At 60.5% G+C, this 21947-nt stretch overlaps 2 protein-coding genes across 2 annotated transcripts in view; one reads left to right on the forward strand and one right to left on the reverse strand.

The window, feature by feature from the left end:
• Positions 1-11063, forward strand: part of TELO2 (telomere maintenance 2) — a 12191-nt gene extending 1128 nt beyond the window's left edge. Inside the window, exons 2-21 of the mRNA XM_023728383.1 lie at positions 276-617; positions 1201-1478; positions 2112-2180; positions 2391-2538; positions 3145-3247; positions 4472-4540; positions 4683-4824; positions 5248-5384; positions 6036-6115; positions 6434-6535; positions 6654-6742; positions 6961-7052; positions 7292-7408; positions 7517-7588; positions 8563-8754; positions 9326-9417; positions 9923-10022; positions 10148-10212; positions 10373-10488; positions 10931-11063. Coding sequence (XP_023584151.1) covers positions 289-617; positions 1201-1478; positions 2112-2180; positions 2391-2538; positions 3145-3247; positions 4472-4540; positions 4683-4824; positions 5248-5384; positions 6036-6115; positions 6434-6535; positions 6654-6742; positions 6961-7052; positions 7292-7408; positions 7517-7588; positions 8563-8754; positions 9326-9417; positions 9923-10022; positions 10148-10212; positions 10373-10488; positions 10931-11037 — 2499 coding nt within the window. The 5' untranslated portion in view covers positions 276-288 and the 3' untranslated portion in view covers positions 11038-11063. The remainder of the gene's footprint in view (positions 1-275; positions 618-1200; positions 1479-2111; positions 2181-2390; positions 2539-3144; positions 3248-4471; positions 4541-4682; positions 4825-5247; positions 5385-6035; positions 6116-6433; positions 6536-6653; positions 6743-6960; positions 7053-7291; positions 7409-7516; positions 7589-8562; positions 8755-9325; positions 9418-9922; positions 10023-10147; positions 10213-10372; positions 10489-10930) is intronic.
• A 1225-nt stretch (positions 11064-12288) lies between these two features.
• The window catches only part of IFT140 (intraflagellar transport 140), a 60903-nt gene continuing 51244 nt past the window's right edge, over positions 12289-21947 (reverse strand). The window contains exons 22-29 of the mRNA XM_023728382.1: positions 21693-21836; positions 20650-20778; positions 20389-20571; positions 19833-20039; positions 19349-19561; positions 19061-19227; positions 17983-18124; positions 12289-12509 (exon numbers count right to left, since the gene is read on the reverse strand). Coding sequence (XP_023584150.1) covers positions 12312-12509; positions 17983-18124; positions 19061-19227; positions 19349-19561; positions 19833-20039; positions 20389-20571; positions 20650-20778; positions 21693-21836 — 1383 coding nt within the window. The 3' untranslated portion in view covers positions 12289-12311. The remainder of the gene's footprint in view (positions 12510-17982; positions 18125-19060; positions 19228-19348; positions 19562-19832; positions 20040-20388; positions 20572-20649; positions 20779-21692; positions 21837-21947) is intronic.

Below are 21947 nucleotides of genomic sequence, written 5' to 3' on the forward strand. Positions count from 1 at the left end.
GAGGGTCAGGTGGAGTGGGGCCCTGAGGGCAGGCTGAGGGGGCTGTTGGTGAGAGCGAGGGTCAGGTGGAGTGTGGCCCTCAGGGCAGGCTGAGGGGGCTGTTGGTGAGAGCGAGGGTCAGGTGGAGTGTGGCCCCCAGGGAGCTTCACAGGAAGGGCCAGAGTGAGAGATTTCTGAGACTGTGTGAGAAAATATGTCTCTATCCCCGGGGCTGAACCCCAAGTTGATGTTGAGCCTTCTCAGCTTCTCACATGCTCTTTCCTGTGACGCCCCAGGCTTGACTGCAGGATGGATCCAGCGCCCTCTTCGGTCCGTCTTGCTGTTCGAGATGCCATCCACACCCTTTCATCCTCTGAGGATGGCGGCTGCATCTTCTCCACCCTGGTGTCCCTGAAGCGCTACCTCGGTGAAGCAGAGGCCCTCCCTGGAGAGAGAGAGGAGTTTGCCAGGCTCCACTTCTCCCCGCTCCTCAGATGCCTGGTCAGCAAGCTGAGCCCCGACTGGCTGCAGCTGTTACCCGCTGGCCAGCTGGAGGAGCTGTGGGCCAGCTTCTTCCTGCAGGGCCCGGCCGACCAGGCCTTCCTGGTGCTGATGGAGGCCATCGAGGGCACTGCCGGGTGAGCAGGGCGGCGGGACGTGGTGGGGCGGGGGTGTGTGTGACCTCAGCAGGAGAATGGCAGAGGAATAGCGAGCTGATCGGTTGCCTAGGTTCTGTGAGAATCCAGCATCCCAGTAGGTGCTGAGGATGACTGAGGACTTGGGAACGGCACAGGCTGTGTTGGTTTTCTTGGCAGTGGATCGGATTTGCCGCATCAGGAAGGTCGCCTGCTCTCTCACTGCCCGCCTTGTGCCCTTGGAGCCAGGTGTCCCTGCCGTGTCCTGCAGGAGAAGGAGGGGTGCTGAGATAGTGAAGTTGGTTCCAGCAGTACCTTCTGTGGCCACCGCGGAGCAGGGAGCGAGGGCAGCGGTGTCTGCTCCGATCCCCAGGGTGGGGGCACCGTGCCGCGCCCTCCCGTTAGTGCTCGTGTTTTCAGAGTACAGTTAGGATGCTGCCTTTTCTCAGGGCACGTGTGAGGACCTGAGTGCTCACTAAGTCCCTGGACTTCCTGTCTGGAGCGGGCCTGTCAGCGTTGCTTTCAGTCGAGGTGCTGAGGACGGGGGTTGGGCCTCCGTCCTGTGACGCGTCTGCTCTCTGTTCAGCCCCAGCTACCGTCTGATGAAGCTGGCGAGGCTGCTGGAGCAGTTCCTGCACGCGGGCAGGGTGGCCGTGCTGATGGGGGAGCAGTGTCGGCAGCGGGCGCAGCCCGGCTCCCCCCTGCTCCGGGAGACGCTGCTCAGCAAGGTGGTGTGTCTGCCTGATCACCTGAGCAACCGCCTGCAGCGTGAGAACCTGGCCCTGTTCCTCCCCCAGGGGTACTTCCCCCTGCTTGGTGAGGAGCTCGTCCGTGCGCTGCACGTGGTGGCGGATGCTCTGCGAGGTGAGTGCCTCCTGCCTGTCCCCTTGTGCGGCGACCCTCCCTCTCCTGCCCAGCTCTCTTGAGGCCTCTGGGGCTTGAGGGTCTCTGCGCTGTGCTGTGGAGTCCCACAGTGGAGCAGACAGCTAACATACTTGACTGCTAATCAAAAGATTGGAGGTTTGATTCGGTGTCTCAGACGAAAGGCCTGGTGACCTACTTCAGAAAAATCAACATTGCAAACCCTACTGGGGACACTTCTACTCTGACGCCCGTGGGTCTCCATGACTCAGGGTCGATTCCGCGGCACCTGAGGGGGTGCTGTTGGGCCGGTCAGACGGCCCCCATTTTGAAGGGCTGCGACCCATACTCTGCAACTCCACTCATGGTTCGGTTCTTGACTGCAAAGATGGGAACACACTGTGACCCTTTTACGTCGTGGTGTGCTGTTTGGTGATGCTGTTGGAATAAGGCGAGTACGTTGTTACCGCTGTCGGCCTTCTTGGGTTTGGGCTGCAGTTCGATGACCTGAGTTTGAGAATTAACTTTAATGAGTCAGCCCTTTGCAATAAGGCTCTCCCGACCCCAGACCTGCGCCCCTCCCTCCATGTAGTCGGCTGTCCTTCACGTCCTCACTGCCGGCTCCCTTTGTCTCAGGCGGTGTGGACTGCTCTGTCGCCTTCGCGTCTCAGGTGCTCGGGAAGGTCTGCGTCCACGGGAGGCAGAGTGAGTGTTTCCCGTCCTGAGCCGCTGCCTACTCGACCACCCTCCCCCTGCCCGTCTTCTCAGACGTCCCTGTGGGACCCAGCAAGTAGGAGGCGAGGCTGCTGACCTTGCTTGACCTCGGGGGGTCTCCCTTCCCTGGGCCGAAGGTGGGGTGCTGCCACCCTGTGATGCCCCACCCCCCAGCCTTGACTCAGGCCCCGCATCCCGCAGAGGAGTTCCTAGGTGTGCTGGTGCCCCGCCTGGCCGCGCTCACGCGGGACGACGCGCTCTGGCAGCGGGTGTGCTGGCACCTGGCAGAGCGTGTGCCTGACCGGGCCATGGAGGCCGTGCTGATGGGGCTCGTGGAAGCCGCCCCAGGGTAAGGAGCGTGCCTGGCCTCTTCCGGGGTGGGACGGGTTCTGAGTGTCCCATGTGGCCTCCCTGTGTTTGTGAGTATGCTTTGTGTTCAGTGAGGCTGCGTTGTACTTGGGTACCTACTGTGGCCTGTGGCCCGTGTCAATGCCCACACAGTGTGGGGTGGTGGCCCCTTACCTGGTCCAGTGGCGTCTGGCTCTTTCTCAGAGGTACTGTGTCAGGTGGCCAGTTGGTCAGGCACAGGTGCGTCCTGATGGTGACCGCCTAGCCTGGTCCTGGGGCAGCCATGGGTCCTCGTGTTCCCCGTGCCCACCCATCGCCACCGAGCTGGACCTAAGCCATGCCTGCTTTCTCTGCCGAAGTGGTGACATTCCACAGTCAGAGGGCCGCGCTTCTTATGAAGGTAGCACAGACTTAAAAACAATAATGCACATTATACAGAGAAGCATGCTATGACAAAAAGCTGCTTCCTAGCGCACACCCCGAGTCGAGAGCTCACCACAGCTGAGACAAAGCAGCGCCCGGGATCTGGCCGGCCTGGGGTCCAGCGCTTGCGCGTCTGCCAGGGCAGGTGAGCATGTGACGGTGTTTCTTCCGGATGCCTTTTCAGGCCAGAAGTCCTGTCGCGGTTATTGGGGAACCTAGTAATAAAGAATAAGAAGACCCGCTTTGTGATGACCCGAAAGCTTCTGTTCTTACAGCATCGGTGCACGGTGAGAACCCAGATGGGGGCCTGCGGTGGGGGCGGGTGATCCACACGAGTAGGCACGCTTTCCGCAGCAGAGGTCTTAGAATGTTAGGAGGCCTGAGAGAACGTGAGGAGGGCCGTGAGAACAGAGGAGGCCTGTGAGAACAGATGAGGCCCGTGAGAACAGAGAAGATCTGTGAGAACAGAGAATGTCTGTGAGAACAGAGGAGGTCTGTGAGAACTCCAGGAGGCCCGTGGGAACAGGAGGAGGCCCGTGAGAACGCCAGGAGGCCCGGGGGAACGGGAGGAGGCCCGTGAGAATGCCAGGAGGTCTGTGAGAACGCGCGGAGGCCCGTGAGAACAGAGGAGGTCCGTGAGAACGGAGGAGGCCTGTGAGAATGGAGGAGGCCCTTGAGAACTCCAGGAGGCCCTTGAGAACGCCAGGAGGCCCGTGGGAACAGGGGAAGGCCCGTGAGAACGCCAGGAAACCCGGGGGAACGGGAGGAGGCCCGTGAGAACGCCAGGAGGCCCGTGGGAACGCGAGGAGGCCCGTGGGAACGGGAGGAGGCCCGTGAGAATGCGAGGAGGCCCGTGAGAACGGAGGAGATCTGTGAGAACGCCAGGAGGCCCTTGCTAACGCGAGGAGGCCCGTGGGAACCGGAGGAGATCTGTGAGAACGCCAGGAGACCCTTGAGAACGCGAGGAGGCCCATGAGAACGCGAGGAGGCCCGTGGGAACGGGAGGAGGCCCGTGAGAACGGAGGAGGCCCGTGGGAACGCCAGGAGACCCGTGGAAATGCCAGGAGGCCCGGGGGAACGGAGGAGGCCCATGGGAACGCGAGGAGGCCCGTGGGAACACCAGGAGGCCCGTGGGAACGGGAGGAGGCCCGTGGGAACGCCAGGAGGCCCGTGGGAACGGGAAGAGGCCCGTGGGAACGCGAGGAGGCCCGTGAGAACGCCAGGAGGCCCTTGAGAACGCCAGGAGGCCCGTGGGAACGCCAGGAGGCCCGTGGGAACGGGAGGAGGCCTGTAAGAACTTGAGGAAATTTTTTAAGAAAAAGTGCCTGGACTGATAGTGTGGATGTAGTGTGCCTCTGGGAAGCCTCAGCCCGCGGGTGCTGGTTGGGGTGGGTGGAGAACCCCCTTCCCAGGGGCACACGCTTGTCCACACTGGTCAGCCCAGATGCCTCTCGCTGGGGGTCACTCGGGCCGAGGTGTGCGCGTCATGTGGGAGCCGGCTTCTGTTACAGACGCCCATGCTGCAGAGCCTCCTCGGGTACCTGGCTGCAGATAGCCAGCGGCGGCCTCTCCTCGTGCAGGTAACTGCTCCACCCCTTTGTCCCCTTGGGTGCCACCATCAGGGTTGGGCAGGGTGGCTCTGTCAGTAGAAGCCCCTTTCTGGTGGTGGGAAGGGGAGGAGCGGACAGTGCTGCCTGACAGAACGGGTGCCGTGCCCGCCAGGCGCTGAAGGAGCTCCTGGAGACATGGGGCAGCAGCAGCGCCATGAAACACACGCCGGTGCCACAGCAGCACCATGTCGGGAAGGCCATTCTCGTTTGCCTGGCGTACCTGGGGGAGGCGGAGCTCCAGGACATCCGGGAAGGTGAGCGGCGGGGCGGCACGTGGATGGCTTGCCCTGGGACGCGCTGGGGCTCAGCCGTGCTACAGGGATGCCCCGGGATGTACTGGGGCTTGGGTTGTGCCACGGGGACGCCCAGGGATGTGTGGGAGCTGAGGGATGTGCTGGGGCTCAGGGCCGCGGGGACGCCCGGGGATGTGTGGGAGCTGAGGGATGTGCTGGGGCTCAGGGCCGCGGGGAAGCCCGGGGATGTGTGGGAGCTGAGGGATGTGCTGGGGCTCAGGGCCGCGGGGAAGCCCGGGGATGTGTGGGAGCTGAGGGATGTGCTGGGGCTCAGGGCCGCGGGGAAGCCCGGGGATGTGTGGGAGCTGAGGGATGTGCTGGGGCTCAGGGCCGCGGGGATGCCCGGGGACGCGCAGGGGCTCAGGGTCGTCTTGCTGCTTCCAGAGCTGCTGGCCAGCATGATGGCGGGTGTGCAGAACCACCTGGACAGCAGCCTGCCACCTGTCCGTCGCTTGGGCATGGTGGTGGCCGAGGCCCTCAGTGCCCGCCTGCACCCAGAGGGCCCGCCCCTCAAGTTCCAGGTACAGCTGCTGCATCCGCGTCCTCCTCACAGGGCCTGCCCGCCCTCAGGCCTGCAGTGCACCTGTATGTTGGTATCGGGGTTGCCGCCAAGGAAGCAGAGCTGGGGCTTGGGAATGGCAGGCTCATGGCACCCAGCAGCTTGGTTGGGGGGCTGCTGGGGTGAGGCCTGAGCTCCTGGGCTGGGACCCCTGTCGAGTGGACCCCTGGACACGTGTAGAGGAACCACACGAGGCTCAGTGCGGGGCGCTGTCACCTGGGGTGTCTCTGTGGGCTCCTGCGCGCTCGCAGGAGTCAGCGGGTCTGCTTCTCCGCTGCCCGCTGTGTGGCACCGATGTGGCGTGGCCTGCCCGCCCTCGTGTCGTGCTCTACCAGGCCCGGGTTCACCGTCGCCAGGACGTGGCCTCCCCTCCATGCTGGCCCCATGTGGTCTGCGGGTGGCCTCACCGTCGGCCTGGTCCCTGGGTTCTCAGCTCCTCCAGGGCTGCAGCCTCTGCCCGTGGTGGAAACTAGGACGTGGCGCCTGGGTGGCGAGTGTTAGGAGGCCACCTCAGGTCACTGAGCGTATCCGTGGAATGGGTGTGGCTGGGGTGGCTCTGCTGCTCGGTCCATTGCCGTGGGCATCTCTGATGGTGCCTTCTTTGCACGCCCAGTATGAGGAAGACGAGCTGACCCGCGAGATCCTGGCCTTGGTGGCTCCCCGGCCTGCAGACAGTGGCCCCTCCAATTTGGGGTAAGTGTCTCCTGTGCCCGGGGGAGTGCCTTCTGTGCCTGGGGGAGGGTCTCCTGTGTTGGGGGGTTCTCCTGTGTTGGGGGGTAGGGTCTCCTGTGCCGGGGGGTGCTTTCCTGTGCTGGCGCTGGCTCGTGCACACACTCATGTCCCCGTGGGTCAGCCTGCATTTGCTATGGTAGTCATTACAGAGGCGAAGAGGCTGTGGGGCTTAAGGCAGAATGCAGGAAGGGCCTTTCCTGAAGGCTTGAAGCTCTTACTCCAAAATCGCAGTGGAGGGTTGGTTTCTGAAGGGTACCATGTGCTTTTGTCTCCAAAAAGTTTGCGTGCAGCACCAGTCGGCCCAGAGACCCGTGCTGACGATGGCCGGGACGTTGGCATGCCCCCTGTGCAGCCTGAGGGGGCCGACTCTGAGCGGGACAGGTAGGTGCAGCTCTGCCTGCCTGCCCCTCCCGGGAGGACAGCCCCCCATCCCCGGCTCCCCGGCGCTTTCTGCCCCGCGTGATTCTGCCCAGCAGGTGATGTGTTGTTTCTTCTGCAGTGATGACGAGTTTGTTCCTTACGACATGTCGGGAGACAGGGAGCTGAGGAGCAGTAAGGCACCCGTGTACGTCCGGGACTGCCTCGAAGGTGGGCTCACAGCCGGCTGTGCCGGCCCCCGGAGCACTTGCCCCTTTTCACTGTCTCGGGTGACTTCAAGCCTCTTGTTCTAAGTGAGCTAGTCCCATAGGAAGTGTCTGTGTCCTGGGCGGGGTCAGTTCCCATTCCTGCTCGTGTTCTTGGGGCCGTGGCGTCTGGCTCCTGCCCCGGATCGGGCTGAGGTCCACGGTAGGTCTGGTTCTGTGCAGCCCTGATGACGTCGGAGGACTGGGAGCGCTGGGAGGCAGCCCTGCGGGCACTGGAGGACCTGGTTTACCGCAGCCCCGCAGCTACCCGGGAGGTGAGTGGGTGGCAGGCGAGGCTGGAGGGGCATGGGGGCTGTACTCCCTGAGGTCCCCACGTGTCCTGGGCATGGAAGGCAGCGGGGGCTGTGGGAGAGACGTGGGCCAATGGGACCCGAGGTCAGCTCAGGTGCAGTGTGCGCGGCTCCTGGGCGGCAGCCAGGAGCCTGTCCCGGGGAGCGTCGCAGGTGGGGGCTCTGGGCTCCAGGTGGCTCCTGAGCGCAGCAGCTGTGTACAGGTGAGCGTGGGGCTGGCCCAGGTGCTGTTGCACTTGGAGGAGAAGATCTGCGTGGCGGGCTTCGAAGCGCTGCGCCGCCGATCCCTGGTCGCTGTCACTGTCACGGACCCGGCCCGGGTGAGTCGCCGTGTGCTCTGGGCCGGCGGGGGCTGCAGTCGTCCCAGGTACAGGTGTGGGTCTGGGGCTGATGCTCGGGGCCTACAGGGTTCTCGTGTGCTGGCACAGGTGGCGGAGTACCTGACCACACAGTTCTACGCCGTCAACTACAGCCTGCGGCAGCGCATGGACATCCTGGACGTGAGTGTTTGTGCCGTCTCCGGGGTCAGGATGTGGCCCGGTGGGGGGCCCGGCCACTGCAGGCCGGAGATGGCGACGGAGAGCTTGAGAGCCCCCTTGAGGTGGCACCTGAGAGGTGGGAACAGACTGACACTGCAGGCTTCTGGCGTTTTCTGGGCTCGGTCTGTGGATGCTTAGCCAGCAGCTGGCCCGTAGTCTCCCGTGAGTTTGACTCACGGCGACCCCATGTGTGTCAGAGCAGAACTGTGCTCCACAGGGTTTTCAGTGGCTGATTTTTTGAAAGTAAATCACCAGCTCTTTTTTCTGAGGCATCTCTGGGTAGATTTGAATTTCCAACTTCCTGTTTAGCAGCCAAGTAATAACAGTTTTATTCAGATATAATTCACACACCATGAAATGGATCCATTTAAAGTATAAAATTCAGTGGTTTTTTGGTATTTTCACGAGATCGTACGATCATCACTGTAATTCCAAAACATTTTCATTGCTTTAAGTGGAAACCCCATACTCGTGAGCACTCATTCCCCACCCCTCCCCAGCCCCTGGCACCCACTGACCATCTCTGCCCTGGAGGTTTCCCATGTGTGGGATGTACAGTGCGTGGTCTGAGTCTAGCTGCCTTCCCTGAGCACAGTATTGTCAACGTCCATTCCTGCGTGGCATACGCCAGGATGTTCCTCTTTATTGTGCGGCTGAGTTCCTGGGGGAGTGGGTGCAGCTCGGGCGGCAGCAGGACCAGGGAGCTCGAGTCAACAGGCAGTGGAGGCCCTCCTCTAGGAGCGCCCATACAGCCAGGTGGCTCTGAGATGCCTGGAGTCTCCGTTCTACCACATGCAGACCACTGTGCACTAGTTGGGTAGGGTCTGCCTCTCCATGTCCAGTCTTGGCCTCTGGGGACTTGACTGTGAACCTGGAGTTCAGGAGGCGCCATCTTTCCCCAGGCAGCGGGGCCACCTGATCTCTCCCTCCCCCAGGTCCTGACTCTCGCTGCCCAGGAGCTGTCCCGACCCGGGCGTGGCAGTACAGCTCTCCAGCGGAGCCCCCCTAGTCCCGGTGGCCAGGGCGAGCCAGCCCTAGCTGCCTCCCAACTCAGTGGCGTGGTGCATGCAGACTGGCGGGCGGTTGTGGAGACGCGCATCAGAAGCAAGACCCGGCGGTTCTCTAAGGTGGGCAGGGGCTTGGTCAGGCAGGTACACATGGTGGACCCTTCCCAGCACTGTCCATACCAGGGGCCCACCCGGGGACAGAGGCCTCTGGCACAGACGTCCCTGCAGGAGACATCTGTGGTGTGAGCCGGGCTGCACAACAGAATGCCCCAGAGGGTCGCCCTGTGGAAGGAACGGAAGGTCCAGGGACCCTACCTCTGAACGAGGGGTTGGAGGGGTCTGTCGTGGTGTGTTTAGGCCAGCGGCTCCCAACTGGAGTGATGCGGCCCACAGGGGACGTCTGGCAGTGTCTGGGGACATTTGTGGTTGTCACAGTAGATGAAAGCCAGAACACAGCTAACGTCCTACAGCGTGCACACCCCAGCCCCCGGGTCAGCAGCTGTGCGTGCGGCGGCCGCTCGCCCCGACCCCCGGGTCAGCAGCCGTGCGTGCGGTGGCTGCTCACCCCGACCCCCGAGTCACCAGCCGTGCATGCGGTGGCTGCTCGCCCCGACCCCCGAGTCACCAGCCGTGCGTGCGGTGCTGTGGCCGTGAGGCTGCTTGTCCTCACAGGAGCCCCCGGTCACGGCAGGGTCCCTCCAGGCCAGACCCGGCGTGTGGTCCCAACGAGCTCAGCTCTGTGGTCGGTTGGTTCTTCTTCCCCCTCATCCGGCACTTTGACAGGTGAGAGGTGTGCGGTGGCTGTGGTTTGCAGAAAAGGGGTTCTGGAGGCCCCCTGTCCACACGCGGCCAGCCACTGCCTTCCCAGTGGGCCAGGGGCGGGGCTGCAGCCTCTGCGCTGGTGGTTTGGAAGGAATTTTCTGGAGGGGTCCCTTGCATCCTCAAGCTTTCTGCGTCACTGGCTGCTCCCAGACATCCAGGTCACAGCTGGGCCTGGCCCAGAGCCTCGGGTCGGGGTGTCGCATGATGCGTGCCCCTTAACAGGATGAGGGATTGGTGCTTCTGCTGCCTGGTCTGCAAGGGGGCAGCGGTGAAGAAGGGCCCGCTCCGACCACAGCCCCGGCCATGGTCCTGCTCACCCTGCCTGACCTTGGCGCCAGCAGCTTCTCTCTGCAGGGATCCCGTGAACCCCCTTCTCCTTGTGGCTCTTGTGGTGCCAGTGGTGTCCGTTTGGGGCAGGGTGATGGCTGGCAGGAGTGTGTGCCCACTGCTGGCTTCTACGTTGTAGGCCTCTGGTGACCTTCGACCTTCTGGGAGATGACCGCCTGGTCCTGGGCAGGCTGACCCACACCCTGGGGGCCCTGATGTACCTGGCTGTGAACACCACGGTGAGTCGTGTGGCAGGCCTGGTGCCTGCTCGCTCTGTCCCCCAGGGTCTGAGCCCTAAGAGTGGAGTCCGTGCTGGGCCTGGGGTGCCTCTCCACCTCAGCACTGGCCCACCCCGTGTCTCCAGGTGGCCGTGCCGATGGGGAAGGCCCTGCTCGAGTTTGTGTGGGTTCTTCGCTTCCACACTGATGCGTGAGTTGCCTTTGGGGCTACGCGGACTTCCGAGGTGGCTGGGAGGATGCTCGGCTGGCTGGGCTGGGGCGCTTGTGCCACAGGCGGGTTGGCTGGACCCGGGGCGGGGGCTGCGGGGCCGCCGGGGAGTGGTGCCTCACGCCCACCTGTGCGCTCACAGCTACGTGCGCCAGGGCCTGCTGTCTGCCACCGCGGCCGTCCTGCTGAGCGTGCCCGCAGAGCGGCTGATGGGGGAGCTGTCGGAGGAGCTGCTGGAGGCCCGGGCCTGGCTGGCAGGTGAGGCTCCCCACTCCAATGTGTACACTTTCCTCAAGAAGGAGCTTGGAAGCATCATGATTCCTCACCCCTCCTACCAGTGTGGGGGCATCGGGGGTGGCCCTTGGATACGGGGGTTCTGCCTGCTCCCCCAGCCCCGAGTCCAGCTGGCGGGGGAGTGCTGGGGTGTGAGGGCCAGTTTGAGCTGGGGTTGGGACTGGGGGAGGAACCCCCAGGCTTCCTCACTGGGCCCCACTGCCCAGCCTCCCTGTGGGAACTTTACTGATGGCCGCCGGTAGGGATGTAGTCACAGCTCTTTGCTGGCATCTGAGATGCGTCTGTCCCCAGGGAGCACTCTGTGAGGAGCACTGGGGTTGCATGCCATACGCCTCTCAGCCCGGGCTCCTGGGAACGGTCCCTCCCTATAGTGCGTGATGCCTGCTTGCTTCCTGTCATCTGGCAGATGTGGCTGAGGAGGACCCCGATGGGGACTGCAGGGCGCTGGCTGTGCGGGTGCTGCTGCTCACCGAGAAGCTCAGGGACAGGCTTCTCCCACACCCTTCTCCCTAGACCCACCGCGGGCCGCCCAGCCTGAAGGCGCCCACCTGGCTGTGCGGCCCACCGGCCTGCAGGACATGCCCGGCCCACAGGAGCCCACCCGGCCCGCAGGGGCCCACCTGGCCTGCAGGGACCCCGCCTGGACGCCGACCAGTGCTACGGGAGGAGCTGGCAGCTGAGGTCACACAAGGTGCCAGAGAGTGGGCAGTCCCACCTGGGCTTGCTGTGCAGTGGCCGCCCAGCTGCCTGGGGCCTTGTGTACAGACTGCGGCCCACCCTGGCGCTTGCCTGCTGTTATAGCCTAGCAGGCCACGTGGTCGGCCGTAAAGACGCAGGGCGCCCTCCGGGGACAGGAGGTCCAGCGGGCGCCGCCCTCCCTGCAGGGCTTCGTGCACGGATGATGCACAGGCCAGGGTGCCACTGGTATCTGACTGGGCGCAGGGCTGGGCGCCATGGTCCACGGAGGGGCCCGGTTGAGTCCCTAGGACACCTGGCCTGCTGCAGTGAGACAGAGCCACGGCCACAAGGGGGCGCCGCTGCCCAGAGCCCCAAACTCCCTCCTGCTGCCGTTCATTACCTGGCTCCTTATCTGCTGTGTTGCTCGGCCCCGCCCTCACAGGAAAACAAGGAAGAAAAGGCGGTGAGGGCGGCAAGCAGCCCTTTTGCTTTGGGGTTCTGGCTGCTGGACAGGCCCTGGGTCCCCATGCCATCTCCTGAAGGGGTGCCCCGAGAGTGAGGAGGGGAGGCAGGGCACAGAGCTTGAAGCAAATAAACTTTATTGCAGTTGTAGAGAAGTTTCGGCAGCGGGGGGCCGAGCCGCCCTGATGTGGACGGCTGAGGGGCTGACGGGGACGGAGCCGGCGAGGCCTGGGCACTTGGGTGACGCGTGAACACAGCAACGTGCCCCGCCCTCCAGTTGCATCCTCAGTTCACGAAGGTCTAGAAGTTTCTTCCGCTGTCCAACTTGTAGCTGGGAGAATATTGTGGGGGAATGAACCTAACTCCTTTGTCTCGCTTCAGTAAAGGAACTAAACTGACAATCCACAGAGCCGGGCACCCCCACTGAGCAAGCTGAAGGCAGGAACACTTGGTGAATGACGCAGAAATACACTCTGCTTTCCAAACACGGGAGCAGGGAGGGCCAGCCACCAGGCCCTCCGGGGCCACGTCGTGCTCCAGCTCGGCTTACGTATTCACGTACAGAGGGCGGGCTCTTGCCACTGCTGATGACGGAGAAATCCCAGGAGGTGCTTTCCTGCAAGGAAGCCGGCCGGGGGCATGGGTGGTCAGGGACTGCCCACCTCCTCTACCACCTCCTCGTCCCGGGGCTCCTCGGCGCTGTTGTGGCGGACACGCTCGGGCCCCAGGCGCGCCAGGGGAAGGCCCAGGCCCTGGTGCACGGCATCGATGGTGTGTTGGCTCACGTAGTAGGTCATGTTGGCCGCTGGCAGCCTCTTGCGCATCTCCTCCAGGTACTTGTAGGCCTGGTGGGAGGAGACAACGCTCTGGTCTGACGCGTCCTGAGCTCCCACCCGAGGGCAGTACCTCTCAGGCCCTGCTTGGCTAAGAAAGCTGTGAAACGTGAGCTGGTGTCCCCTAATGTCCTCTTAGCAGCCTAGAAGGAACCTGTGGGCAAGGGTGGGGCTGTGGTCCCCGAGGGCCACGCTGACAGCTGGGGGGCCCCCACACAGAAGGGGGCAGTGGAGCTTCTATAGCTTCCTCGCAAGGTGCGCTGATGTCAACTCAGGATTGACCGGAGCGGTTAGCAGCTTCATTTTACGAGGAATAGCGATCAAGTCTTAGGGTGTCTTAAAGATGACAAGACTTTTGGAGTAATTTTATTCTGGGGTGATGGAGCTAGAATATATAAAAAATACAAGATAAAGATAATGAACATATATAAAGACCATGTTGTCAGCTGCCGTCAAGTCGACTCTAACTCAGGGTGAGCCCACGTGTGCAGAGAACTGCCCCAGCGGGTTTCCGAGGCCGCGGCCTTTCAGAAGCAGATCTCCAGGCCTGTCTTCTGAGGGGCCTCTGGGTGGGTTTCAACCACCAACCTTCTGGCTCGTAGTGAAGCACTTGAACTTTTGCATCATCCAGGGACCGATAAATACCATGAAAGATTATATCTACTATATATATAAACTGGAGCCCTGGGGGCGCAGTGGTTAAGAGCTTAGCTGCTAATCAAAAGGTTGGCAATTCGAATCTACCAGCCGCTTCTTGGAAACCCTATGGGGCAGTTCTACTCTGTCATAAGTTCACTGTGAGTCAGAATCGACTCAACAGCAGTGGGGTTTTTTTTGGTCTTATATATGTAAATAAAGTATACTACTTTTTGGAAAGAAATCATTGACATTATGGGTATTTACAAAAGGTCTCAGACACACAAGACCCTGCATTGCCTGGTTGGGGGCTGGGTGGGAGCAGCCCTGAGGTGTCTTCAAACTAGGGGGAGGTGAAGCACCCCCAGAGAAGGAACTGTTCTTTGAATGTTATAGGCTGGGAGCACAGGGCACAAGTACATAGGTGGATGGGCCCAGGACAGGTCGGAGCAGCAGAGAAGACTGTGCCAACACAACCAGTGACTGAAGCGGGGGGGCAGCGACGTGTCCTGGCAGAAAACTGAATTCGTGGTGTGTGTGTGGGGTGGGGTATGGGGGTCAAGGAGCTGGACAGGAAGCAAAGTGGGAAGAGCAGCTGGGTCAGGAGGGACCTTCCACATCACCAAGTGCAGCCAGGGCCTGGCACCTCTGCCCTCAGCACACAGGGCTGCTTCCACAAAGGCCAAGGGAGAAGCTTCCAGAAGGAAGGTGTGGTCACAAAGACAGACACTTCCAAGGATGAAGGACTACGAAGAAACATTACTGGATGTGTCCGTTAGCAGCCACTGGAGACGTTCAGTGTCCAGATCGGGGGCCTGTGAGGACCGAGTGCCGACAGCAAGGCCATGAGAACTGAGCGGGGGCGATGAGAGGCGGAGCAGCAAGGACACGGCCCTGCCCCCGGCAAGAGGAAACTGCGTGTCTGCACTTTCTCAATCGGTTTATGCTTTTTTTCTCCTTGGTGTTAAGAGTTAACTAAATTCCCTAGGTTTCACGCAAAGAGTATGGCGAAACACTTAAAACGTGACTTTTCCGGTAACTTTGGGAAACAGTGGTCTGAGCATCTCTCTAGTCCGAGTTTGTTTTTATTCTCCAGGAAAACAAAAAAAGAGGAAACTCTTTGGTAATAGATTTCGAGCTGTTTTCTCCCAGCAACAAATGGGGTTGGTGGATGGAAATGGCAGGGCCCAAGGGGAAGTGAGTGATCAGATCCGGAAATCTGAGTCTCCTGGTGCTGACCTCTTGGGCCTGGGGAGGAAAAGCCACTTATGAATAACTTTCTGGTGAACTGTGGAAACTGCAGCCTATCGAGGCTGATGTTGTTCATAAGCAACATTTCTAAAATTAATCTGTCAATGCTTGGTGTGTGAGCACTTCGGGAAGGAGGCAGGGAGATTCCTTGGGGTCACTGCAGTTTCACCAGAACCTCATCTACTGGGGAAACATGACCGGTGGTAGAAGGAGATGCTGTGGTGGAACGCCTGGGTTTTAGCAAGGCCCCTGGGTGGTATCCTTTGGGACATGAAGGGAACCTGCAGCGGGTGGAATGCTTTCTTTGACTGTCACAGACTTGTGATTGACAGAACGAGGGGAGCCTTGTGGTAACGGTGGAGTAACTCATAAACAGGCCTGGAAAACAGCTACAAGCAGGGGAAGCTGGAAGGGAGTCAACGTTTGGAAGAAGGGAATTTGGAACATTTCCAGCTTGTTATGACACTGCCTCTGGGCAGGCCCCAGTCAGGCCACTGTGGGCAGCGAAAGACACACAGGCCCAAACTCTTACCGGCTTAAAGAACCATCATTTGGGTCATCCACAACAGCTGGAATGTGAGGGAAAAACATTGGAAAAGAGAGTCATAGAGCTGAAGCTTGAATTCTGAGCATAAATTCTACCCAAATCTCTGGCTGACTATGCACTATGCATGCGGTGGTGGGAGGGGAGATTTCAAGAGGCCTGACAAAGGCTAAAGATACTGAACAAGGATTTCAGCTACTAACCACCCCTGGGGCAAGAGTTTGTACTCTTGAGTTGCATAACAGTGATTGCCTAATTATTAAAAAAAAAAAAAAAGGGCAAGATTCTTTGGAGAAGCATAACAGAATCCACAGTCTCTACAGTGGGTTAGTCACGATGTCCAGGATACAAGAGAATTACCAGACATAAGAACAAAAGGCTTTTTATCCAGAATATGTACAGGACTCTTAAAAAGTAGACAAATAATGGGACACGGGCCAAAGGTCTGAAAATACACAAAAGAAGACATACAAATGGCCAACAAAACACATGCAAAGATGCTCAACATCACTATTAGGGAAGTGCAAATTAAAACCACGATGAGATGCCGCTACATGTCCACTACAACAGCTAAAGTTAAAACAACTGACAATACCAAGTGTTGGCAAAGATGTGGAGCAACTAGAACCTTCATATATTGCTGGTGGGAATGCAAGATGATGCAGCCACTTTTCAAAGTTTGGTAGTTTCCAAAGCTAAACACGCTAATATGACCGAGCAATACAACTCGTAGGTATCTGCCCAAGTGATGCGAAAACCTTTGTCCTCGCAAAGATTTGTCAGTCACATTATTTATAAAAACCAAACAAGTGGAAACAACCCAAAGGTCCGACTGGGGAATGCCTAAACTAGATGTGGTCCATCTCCATAAGAGAACATGACTCAGCAACAAAACGGAAGAACTGCTGACACGGGCAGCAGCACGGATGTATCTCAGCGACCATGTACTAAATGAAAGAAGGCAGATGCAAAGATGACGCACTGTATGATTCCATTTGTACGAGATTCTAGAAAAGGCAAAGACTACACACAGTGCCTGCCTGGGGCCGTGGGTGCAGTGGGGATCGGATTGGGAAGGGGCACCAGAGACCTTTCTGGGTGATGGAGTGTCTAAAGCTGGATGGGGTGGGGGGGTAGGCATGTGCTACCAAAACCCTCCGACTGTACCCTCTGAATGGGCGCACTTCACTGTATACAAATTATAATGTAATAAAGCTGTTCAAAGGGAGCTTGGCAGGAGGGAGCAGATGAAACAAACCTGGAAAAATGTTGAAACTGGGTAACTGGTACACGGGGGCTCATTAAACTGTTCTCTCTACTTTCACGTGTTGGAAAATTTCTATAATCTAGTTTTTAAAATTTGGAAAAAATGAGGACAGTAAGGAGTTACGACCTTTGACTAAAACTGGAAGTTATGAATCATGTTGGTAATGAACAGACAGACACATGGAGCGAGCAGAGGGAGAAGCTTCCTTGGGTTGAAGGCTCCCTGGGAACCATGCCGAGTGGGGCTGAGGTGGCAATGGCCGTTTTGTAGCCGTCCTGTGGAGACTGGCTTGGGTGAGAATCAGTCTGGGGAGGGTGCCTCAGGAGAAGCGATGGACGCTTGCATGTTGTTAGGTGTCATGCAGCAGAGAAACCAGCCACCATCTTGACTGGGGGAGCAGCCATGTGCTTCGTGGGGACAGCTGTTGGGGCCCCAGGTGAGCCCTGGGGAGGACACGGCACCACCTTCGCAGTCACCCGCCTGGGACATACACCTTAACCTGCTTGTGAGGACACAGCAGACAAACCTAACCAAGGAATGTTCTGGAAAATAATCGACTTGTCGCAGTGGTTAAGAGCTCAGCTGCTAACCAAAAGGTGGGCGGTTCGAATCCACCAGCTGCTCCTTGGAAGCCCTAGGGGGCAGTTCTACTCTGTCCTACAGGGTCGCTGTGAGAATTGACTCGATGGCAACAGGTCTGGATTCTCTAACATATCAACGTTGTGGATGACAAAGGACGGTTCAGACTAAAGGACACTGAAGAGACGCAAGCACGGAGGGGACACACGGTGCTGTGCGGCACGTCATCGGGACAAAACACGGAACGTGGGCCAGAGAGGAGTGTCCCTCAGCTTCCGGCCTCCTGCCCGCGAGGCCTGCCGGCAGCTGAGTGTGCCTGCTCTGAGAGGTGCTCACTGACGCGTTGGCAGCTGAGTGGCAAGACACTGTGCCTCTCAAAATTTCAGAAGGGAATTTTGTATAGAACCAAAAACCAAACGCACTGCTGGCAAGTGGATTCCGACTCATAGCAACTCTATAGGACGGAGTAGAACTGCCCAGAGGCTTTCCAAGGCTGTGATCTTTACGGAAGCCACATCTTTCTCCCACGGAGCTGCTGGTGGGTTTGAGCCACCGACCTACAATTTGCAGCTGAGCGCTTTAACCACTGTGCCACCAGAGGTCCTCTTGTATATAAAAGACAAGTAAATATAGAGAAAGATGAAACGTGGCAATGTAGTAAAAACTGGTGAACCTAAGTTCTATTATTCTTGCAACTTCTCAGTTGAAATTATTTCAAAGGAAGAAAGGTAAAAACTCCAAAGCCCAGGTGGGGCTCTTCCATGTGCCCCCAATGCCTGCAGCTGAGGGTCCCAGCTGTTGTGGGTGGACTCCCAGGGGTGAGCAGTTCTACTGGCCCACAGCCTGGCCTGGGGGCCCTCACCATCCAGGGGTGAGCGGTTCTATCAGCCCACAGCCTGGCCTGGGGACCCTCACCACCCAGGGGTGACAGATTCTACCAGCCCACAGCCTGCCCGCAGCCTGACCGGGGGCCCTCACCACCCAGGGGTGACAGGTTCCACTGGCCGCAGTCTGCCTGGCCCGCCTTGGCCCTCACCGCCCAGAGGTGAGAGGTCTGCCTGGGCCACCCTGGCCTGGGGGCCCTCACCACCCAGGGGTGACAGGTTCTACCGGCCCACAGCCCGCCCACAGCCTGACCGGGGGCCCTCACCACCCAGGGGTGAGAGGTTCTACCAGCCATGGTCTGCCTGGCCCGCCCTGGCCCTCACCGCCTGGTGCTCCCCCAGCTGCAGGAAGTGCTCCACCAGGAAGCCGTAGATGTCTCCGATGCGGATGGTGCTGTCCAGGTCTGGCTCCTCCAGGAGCAGCTCACATTGCCGCACGGCCTCCTTGGGGTCCTCCGGGTACATCCTGTGGGCAGAGACATGCTCTGAGACTTCACCCAGCAGCCTGGGTGCTGCCCCATCTGAGGGTTTCCCGACTCCAGAGGAGGGGTTTCTGGAAGCTGGTGGGATGAACGTTTTATGAAAGAAATTCTCATGAATTATATGCTTTCATTCAGCCAGTCACTGCTGATCACTCAGTGCTGGACTCAGGACAAAGGTCTGTGAGCACAGCCCCACCCAGGGCACAGTGTTGGGGGACGAGGGGGTCCCACAGGGGCACGTGGGGATGAAGGTGAGCACAGCCCCGCCCAGGGCACCGTGGAGGGCACATCGGGTGTCAGGAGGAAGGTTGCAGCCGAGGGACATGCTCATGGGCACGGGGAGGGGCACCAGGACCTGGGGCACAGCCAGCAGGGCTCGGAGCCTGGAGCCTGGGGGCTGGAGACCCTGGGGACTTGAGGAGGGGGTGGTGAGGCTTGGAAAAGGGGTGGGGACAGGCAGCGTGCTCCAGGGAAGTGCAGGACCGGGTGTGGTGACCGACGTGGTGACTGACGGGACTTAGGAAGGGGATGGGAACCGAGGGCTAGCTGGTGAGTGAAGCTGGGAGCTGGGGGTGGGACATGGTCTGGGGGAGGAAAATCGAGCCTGGAAGGAGGGGGAGGGGAAGAGCTCGTGCCACGGCTGCCACCCCGGATCCCTGCACGTACCTGAGCAGATGTGAACCTTCTCTTACAGATTGGCCTTTCCTGACCCCGAGCTGCCTCCCTGTCCCCTGCCCCAATTTCTCTCTCAGTGGGTTTGGGCTGTTTCCAGAACAACCTCCCCGAACGAGCGCATGGCATGGCTCTGAGGCAGTCAGTCCCCCAGAGGGTCTCCACCAGAGTCTCCAGGGACCCCCTAAATGACAGCGCTCACGCGATGCAGCGCCCCTCCGGGCTCCAGGGGCACCTGCACCACGCACCTCCGGGCCTGGATGAACCTCTTCACCAGCGTCATCTTGCTCTGCAGCTGAGCCAGCTTGGCCTCCTGGTCCAGGGGGCTCTTGGCCTTCGCCTTGGACAGGCACTTGTAGGCCTCGGTCAGTGCCCCGTGGGCCTTGTCGTAGTTCTGGTACTCGTCGATTTCCACCTGCACAGACAGGGCCCTCAGAACCCACGGGCGCCACACCCCCCAGAGGCCCCGCCCGGACCCCGCAGGGCTCCACAGCCCCACCCCCAGAGCCCCACAGGCCCCTCGGGGAGGGCGGCACCTGGGCACAGGCGTCATAGAAGCCGGCCAGGAGGTCCAGGGCCCGACCCTTGGTGTAGAAGCTGATGATGTTCTTCATGACCTCCGGCTCCTTCCGCCAGTCCAGCGACTGCAGATAGTTGGCTGCCAGGACATAGATCTCCTTCTGCCGCGACACGGCCGCGAAGAACACGATCTTCTCCGTGTCCCCGGACTTGAGCAGCGCCCTCATGGCCTAGACGGGGAGCACCGAGGGGTCACTGGGTGTGGGGGGTCGGGGCTCTGCTGAGAGGCGCCGGCCCCGCAGGGCCAAGGGGCTCCCGCTGCGGGATGAGACAGGAGCCAGAGGTCAAAGCTGGCGGGTGAGGTGCGTCCAGACGACCGTGGGCACGAGGCCCCACCCTCCGGCAGCGCCCACCTTCAGCTCGTTGCCGGCCCTCCCAGCCCCCCGGCAGCGCCCACCTTCAGCTCGTTGCCGGCCCTCCCAGCCCCCCGGCAGCGCCCACCTTCAGCTTGTTGCCGGCCTGCGTATACTTCTTGGTGGCCAGGTGGTAGCTGCCCTGGCGCATGCAGCAGTTGGCGATCTGCTCCAGCAGCTCCCGCCGCGCCCCCTCCGACAGGTCCGTGGAGTCTTTGGGGACGGTCAGCCTCTCGGCCATCTCCTCCGTGAGGGCCATGTTCTGCTCTAGGCAGAGCTGCAGGGCTTCGCGGTACTGTGGGGGCCGGGACCACCGGGGGCTGTGACTGGGCTACAGGGGGCCACGGACCCCACCGCTACCCTACGAGGCAGAGCTGCAGGGTTTCGCAGTACTGTGGGGGCCGGGACCACCGGGGGCTGTGACTGGGCTACAGGGGGCCGCGGACCCCGCCCTCTATACCTTCCCCCACCAGGGAAGCCGAGACCACCGAGGAAGGGTGGTATGGGCCACCGTGTGGACGAGGACCCAGCCTTGGGCAGGGCACACAAAACAGCACGTTGGTTGTGGGAGGGAAGGGGAGCCAGCCATGGCTTTCCTTGAGTGTGTAAAAGCGTCCTCTCAGTGAGGGGTGTTCACTCGGCACCTTCTTGGCGGCCAGCAGCAGCTCCACAGCCTTCTCGTACTGGCTGTGCTCGGTGAAGAAGTCCGAGCAGCGGGCCAGCAGCGCTGGATCTGACTTCTCGTTCAGGTCTTCGGCGATGAGCTGCAGGGCCGTGAACTGCTGGGTGGTGAAGGCCAGCTCCAGGGCCTTAGAGAAGTGTCCGGCCTGTGGGCATAGCCGGGTCTGAGCACCGCCGGCCTCTGGCCCCTGGCCCCGCCTGCCCTCCCGGGGGCCAGCGCCCACCTTGTGGTACAGCATGACCGCCCGGTCCATCTGCTCTCCCTTCTCCTCGTAGTAGCGCGCCGCCTCGATCATGTCCTCTGGGGAGCTCAGCAGGGCCAGGTTCATGAGCTGGTCGTCCAGGCCATTCTCCTGAGCGGGGAGCATGTACCAGCTCGTAACCACAATGCCCGGGAGGGGCGCAGTGGCCCAGAGCGGGGGCAGCTGTAGCCGCACACTCATCTCCCCTCACTTGGGAGGGCTGTGGATCAGAAATATGAGGAGCACCTCGATTGTTCTATCGTAGGAAGCATGGCAAGAAATGCCTGCCGCTCCACACTTGGGGTGTTGCCAGAGGTGAGACCGGGGTTGGAGCGTTTTCATGGCTGCTATTAAGGACTGAACTGTGTCCCCTAAAAGATGTGCTAAGGTCCTAACCCTGCACCTGTGAGCGTGACCCTGTCTCTGCAGACGTTACCAGTTAGCTGAGCAGGTGGTCACGCTGGAGCGGGGAGGTGGGTGGGGGGTCTGACCCTATGCTGAGTGGTGTCTGTTTAAGACAAGACACAGAGACAGAGACCCAGAGAAGATGGAGGTAGGGAGGGGAGTGATGCGGCCACAAGCCAAGAACACTTGGGCTTCTAGAAGCTGGGAGAGACAAGGAAGGACCCTCTACTACAGCCTTCAGAGGAGCGTGGCCCTGCCCACACCCTGAACTTGGACTTATGCTTTGAGAGCTGTGAGAAAACATGTTTCTGGCATTTTAAGCCCCCACTTTGTGGTGCTGTTACAGTGGCCCCAGACGCTCACATAGACAGTGTCCATGTGCTCACTCGAGGGCCCAGGCCTATTCAGAGCCAGCAGGGACAGGAGCCCCGGGCACTAGGAGACGTGGCCAACACGGAGGAGGGGCGGGGGTGGGAAGAGGGACAGGGATCAGGCAGCCGAGTGAGGGGAGATGAGTGTGTAGCCACAGCTCCACCCCCTCTTGTGTACCCGGAAGTCCCTTGAGGAAGTCCCGCCTGCCCACCCAGCCATGAGGGAGTGTTCCGGAACCTTCTGCCCACCTTGCAGAGGCGGATGGCGTTGTTGAAGGCCTGCGCCCGCGTGTAGAAGTGCACGGCCTGCCGCACCTCCTCCTGGCTCTCGTACTGCCGCGCCAGGTGGTAGGATGCTGCCCAGTTCCCCGTCTCGTTGGCGATCTCAGCTGCCTGCAAAGACAGCACCAGGCTGCCCCCCAGGCTCCCCACATGCAGAGACAGCACCAGGCCGCCCCCCAGGCTCCACCCCAGGCTCCCCACCTGCAGAGACAGCACCAGGCC

Source organism: Trichechus manatus, unplaced genomic scaffold, assembly GCF_000243295.1.
Source record: "Trichechus manatus latirostris isolate Lorelei unplaced genomic scaffold, TriManLat1.0 scaffold00024, whole genome shotgun sequence".
Taxonomy (NCBI): domain Eukaryota; kingdom Metazoa; phylum Chordata; class Mammalia; order Sirenia; family Trichechidae; genus Trichechus; species Trichechus manatus.